At 50.5% G+C, this 5,141-nt stretch overlaps 1 protein-coding gene across 1 annotated transcript in view; it reads left to right on the top strand.

Moving 5' to 3' along the window:
* Positions 1-1,014: 1,014 nt before the first annotated feature.
* LOC103253470 (leukocyte immunoglobulin-like receptor subfamily A member 6) overlaps positions 1,015-5,141 on the top strand; it is a gene marked incomplete at its 3' end in the record, with an annotated part of 6,724 nt that continues 2,597 nt past the window's right edge. Inside the window, exons 1-5 of the mRNA XM_008051768.2 lie at positions 1,015-1,033; positions 1,220-1,504; positions 1,635-1,937; positions 2,381-2,677; positions 2,929-3,231. Of these exons, the coding sequence (XP_008049959.2) occupies positions 1,015-1,033; positions 1,220-1,504; positions 1,635-1,937; positions 2,381-2,677; positions 2,929-3,231 (1,207 nt within the window). The remainder of the gene's footprint in view (positions 1,034-1,219; positions 1,505-1,634; positions 1,938-2,380; positions 2,678-2,928; positions 3,232-5,141) is intronic.

Genomic DNA, 5,141 nt, shown 5'->3' on the forward strand with positions numbered 1-5,141 from the left:
TATGGATTGAAGTGCAGCCTGGATGGACAAGGACACCAGGGGACTGAGGAAGCAGGAATGACTCAGAGGCGTTGTTCTCAGGGGGGTGGGGATGGGCACTGCTGGATAAAAAAGACAAAAAGGGGAAAGTACTAGAAAGGCAGTATTTTGGTGAAAGAAAAGACACTCTAGGGACTAAAAAGTATGTTTTTTTCTTTGTATTTTCTGCATGTCTCCTTGTACACTTTGCCACGTGCAGCTCAGAGTGACCTGCACCCTCAGGTGATGAGCAACTCTCTTCTGAACTGAGTCACTGCTGGGCAGTGTGAACCTGCGTCTTCTCTGAAGCATCACCAGGGCTGTGTAGTTAATTGGCCATGGTGAGGACCTCCACAAGGATGTGGTAGTGAACGGGCTGAGGGTGAAGGGGATCCCATGGGAGGCTCTAGAGGGAAGGAAGAGCCCTCGGTCGCCCTCACTTGGAAGGGACTGACACAGGAAGGCACTGGGTCTATTTGCTGCTATATCCTGGCCCTTGGTGACATGAGGATAGATCAGAGAGACAGTGCCCAGGGGTCAGAAGAGACCCCATTTCTGGGTTAAATGTCTGCAGAGAGCCTGGAGTCAGTCCCAGCCCCTGCCCTGGGGAAACAAAAGTCAATCTTCTAGAAAGGCCAGTTCCCCTTCCTGTGGGCCTAAGGATGTGACAATCCCATGACAAGGAGGACCCAGCCTCTGCGTGGCCACACCCTGTGTGTCTGTCTGTTTTTCAGGCACAGCGGTCTCCTCCATCAGCACAGCCGGGACCAGTGGGAGGAGACACCATGATCCTGACACTCCCAGCCCTGCTCTGCCTCAGTGAGATTTGAAGAGGGGGAGGGGAGACCCTGGTCTGGGAGGGATCCCACCCCACTGCCAGGCCCTGGTCCATGAGGAGACCACAGGGGCTCAGGAGGCCACCAGGGAGAAGAGGACTTGCTCAGAGTAGAGGACAAATCTCAAGGGAACTCTTTTCCAGGGCTAAGTCTGGGACCCATGACCCGAGCACAGTCAGGTGAGTCTGTTTCCAGCTTCCCAGGTCCCTTCTCCTCACTGGGACCAGGGATAACCCCATGAGCAGCTGGGGATGGAGAACAGCAATTCTGGGTTGCCCAGTGGGGATATCTGTAGAGTCCTGGGCTGAGAGCAGGGATCTGAGGGCCAAAGATGTTGTGGATCCCAGGCTCTGACTTTCTTCCAGGGGCCCCTCCCAAACCTACCCTCTGGGCTGAGCCAGGCCATGTGATCACCCTGGGGAGCCCCGTGACCATGTGGTGTCAGGGGACCCCGGAGGCCCAGGAGTACTATCTGAAGAAAGAGAGAAGCTCTGAGTTCCAGTACATGCAGATGACACAGAAACCTGGGAACAAGAGTAAGTTCTACATCCCTTCCATGACAAGGCATCACACAGGAAAATATTGCTGTTACTATTACAGTGGCATTCATGCATCACACTACAGTGACCCTCTGGAGCTGGTGGTGACAGGTGAGAGGACACTCAGGGGTCCCACCCCAGATTCTCCTCTCAGGGGTGTCTCCCACCCCACAGTTCAGCCCTGGGGGGATTATATGGAAGGTGTGATCCCCGTTTAACACAGTGACTTCTTCTCCCCTAGGAGTCCTCGGAAAACCCACCCTCCTAGCCCTACCCAGCCCTGTCGTGACATCAGGAGGGAAGGCGACCCTCCAGTGTGGCTCTTGGAGGGGATTTGAAAAGTTCATTCTGGTTCAGGAAGGTGAACACAAGCACTCCTGGTCCCTGGACTCACAGCAACAACATGATGGGCATTTCGATGCCCGGTTCTCTGTGGGTCCCGTGAACCCCGGCCACAGGTGGACGTTCAGATGTTATGGCTATTTTAGGAATGATCCCCAGGTGTGGTCGGAACCAAGTGATCCTCTGGACATCCTGATCCCAGGTGAGGAAGTGACGACTTTCTCTTACACCATTTTAGGGACCAGACGGGTTGTTAGGAGTTTGATTGACAGCTGACCATGGTGAGGCCCTACAATGCTGTGTTGATGGACGAACTGAGGAGTGAAGGAGACCCATGGGAGGCTCTAGAGGGAAGGAGGAGCCCTGGGTCACCCTCACCTGGAAGGGGCCGACTCAGGAAGGCCCAGGGTCTAGTGGCTGCTACATCCTGGCTACTGTGAGATGAGGTCAGATCAGGCAGACAGAGGCCAGGAGATGGCGGGGGTGGTATGTGTCAGAAATATTCTTAGACAATCCAGGTGACAAGCAGAAGCTTGGGGTCAGAGACACAGAGTGTGAGTGACAGTGAGACCTGTAGGGCCAGGACAGAGAAGGGAGCATGTGGGCAGAACCTGCCCTGCCACCCCAGTTCCTCTTTCCCTCCAGGAGTGTCTAGGAAGCCCTCCCTCCTGGCCCAGCAGGGCCCTGTCATGGCCCTTGGTGAGAGCCTGACCCTCCAGTGTCGCTCTGATGTCGCCTACGACAAGTTTGCCCTGTCCACGGAGGGGCAACAAAACCTCACCCAGCACGCTGGCAGGCAGACCCAGGCTGGGATCTCTCAGGCTGACTTCCCCCTGGGCCCTGTGAGTGACTCCCATGGGGGTCAGTACAGATGCTATGGTGGACACAACCTCTCCTCCCAGTGGTCGGCCCCCAGCGACCCCCTGGACATCCTGATCTCAGGTGAGGAGACCAACGACTTGAGTCAGGGCTCCAGACTCTGCAAAAGTCCTGCTTGGGGAGCCCCACGTGGTGATGGTTGGGGTGAAGGGTGAGGAATTCCAGGGAGGGGGAGACAGAGAGAGGGGCTGAGGGAGGGGAGAGACTCAGAGACAGCAGGAGACCGAGAGATTGAGGTTCCCCAGAGAGAGGGTCTTGGGAGATCTTGGCTCAGAACCACGTGGGGCAGCCCCTCAACCTCCTCTTCTCTCTAGGATGGCTCTCTGACAGACCCTTCCTCTTGGTGGAGCCGGGCCCCACGGTGACCTCAGGAGAGAATGTGACCCTGCTGTGTCAGTCACGGTACCCACTGGACACTTTCTTTCTGTCCAAGGAGGGGTCAGCCAGTCCCCCCCGGTGTCAAAGTTTAAAGATCCAAGCTCAGCAGTACCAGGGCGAGTTCACCATGAGTCCTGTGACCTCAGCCCATGGGGGCACATACAGGTGCTACAGCTCACTCAGTACCTCCACCTACCTGTTGTCACACCCCAGTAACCTCCTGGAGCTGGTGGTCTCAGGTGAGTCCCCCTGCCCTGTGTTCTCTGAACTCAAAGGGTCAGCTCAGGTTCCTGACCCTTGGAGAGCTCTGGAACAGTAGATGATGAGGCAATTTAAGCGGGTGGGTCTGTAGGGGAGGGTCCAGACCACGAGAGGGTGGACATATTTGGGGACCTCCAACCCCTGGTTTCAGTGCAGAGCAGAGAGCATAGAGGGCTGGGAGGAGACATCGGTGGTACGTGCGGATCATATGATTAGTCTGAAGGAGTAGACAGAGTCCCCTATCTTACCTTGGAAGAAGTGTGATGAGTAGACGGAGGAGAATGGGCCAGGTCAGCAGTATTTGGTGTCCAGCTCTGATGTGGATTCATGGGAGATACTGGGGCTGAAGGAGGAGAAAGAGTCTAGGCGAGGTGGAGTGAAGACAGATGGACATTCTCTTGGCAGCCCTTCTTCCTTATTTCCAAGAGACCCTGAAAATAGAGTCCCTCACCCACACATGAGGGGGTCCCGGAGCCCTCTCAGGACAGGGCAAGTGTCTGCTCCAACCTCGGTGGGATCTCACTGTGCTGAGGGTGGAGTCCACGTCAGACATGCTCCTTCACAGAGAAGCCGCCCTCCTATGCTCACCGGGTGACCTCTATACTCAGGGCCCTTCCAAGATTGAGGATAGCTCATGCCCCTGCTTCATGGGTCAAGTTAGAATATTATCCACAGCAGGTCTTGTTTACAATCCATTTGTACTCTGCATTCTCTATATGACATTATCTCGTGTTGCTCATTAAAGAATATTTACATTTATTATTTAAAAATAAGTAGTTGTACTCCCATTTTCATTTGGATAGATTGAATTTATACATTTATTATAGAAAGTAATGTCTTATTAATATCCATTCTTTTTATCAACGTTGTTTACATTTAAGGGTTGTTAATGAATGTATGTTGCCCTTGCTGGATTCAAAAGCCTGGGCTCAAAGCATACTCCCGCCTCAGCCACCTGAGTAGCTGGGACTACAGGTATGCATTACTATGACTACTTTAAAATGTAATACCAAACTATTTATAACATAGCTCTTTATGTGGATATATTGAGTTTTCTTCACGTTAACTTAGTACAAATTTCTTCCTCCAACTTTATTAAGTTCACCTCTTCTTCTTTAATGATAAATTTTGTGTTAGCCACAAGTAAAAAAAATATTTCTTCTTTATTTCCAAATTGCATGCCAATTTTTAACACTTGAAATGCAAATATACATGCAGGTATACACATATAGATAGATAAATAGCTATAATTTTATAAATTTATATGTATGAATGATTACATACACTACATGCAAATACCTATGTACATTTATCTGCATATATTTTTACCCTACCCATATTCATCCATATGCTTGATCATCTGGTATGTTTTTCATGTTTGTTACTGGTCTTCTCTGCTAGATTCACTTCAAAAATAATGTAAATACTGTTTTTATAAAACATTGGCAACACTAGTTGAAGTATATATTTGAATATGTTGTGTGCATATGGGCTTGCGTGTGTGCATTGTAGGTGTTCATATATATGTACATATATATAGTATAATGTAATGAAATAATAAATGGACAGTGAGTCACACAGGAGAAGTGTCCGAGGTGGCATGAAGGGGAGGTAGCCCCAGAATTCCACCATTTGTGCTGACATTTAGGAGCCCTAAGGACCAACCATTCAACTGTGGAGCCTGAGTCATCTGCTGGTAAAATTAAAACTAAACATTCTCATCTCCTGAGAATCAGCTTATTTGTGTCCCAGACTGAACTGAGAGAATACAAGAATGCGATTAATTCAGTGTGAACGTCCTTTGTCTCACTAGCTCTGAGCTCCTGAGTCTCAGCTACATTTTGTTCCAATGTGATTCAGACTTAAACTCCAAATTCACAAAGCAAAG

This window comes from Carlito syrichta, unplaced genomic scaffold (genome assembly GCF_000164805.1).
Source record: "Carlito syrichta isolate Samal-C Ts95f unplaced genomic scaffold, Tarsius_syrichta-2.0.1 Scaffold232640, whole genome shotgun sequence".
NCBI lineage: Eukaryota > Metazoa > Chordata > Mammalia > Primates > Tarsiidae > Carlito > Carlito syrichta.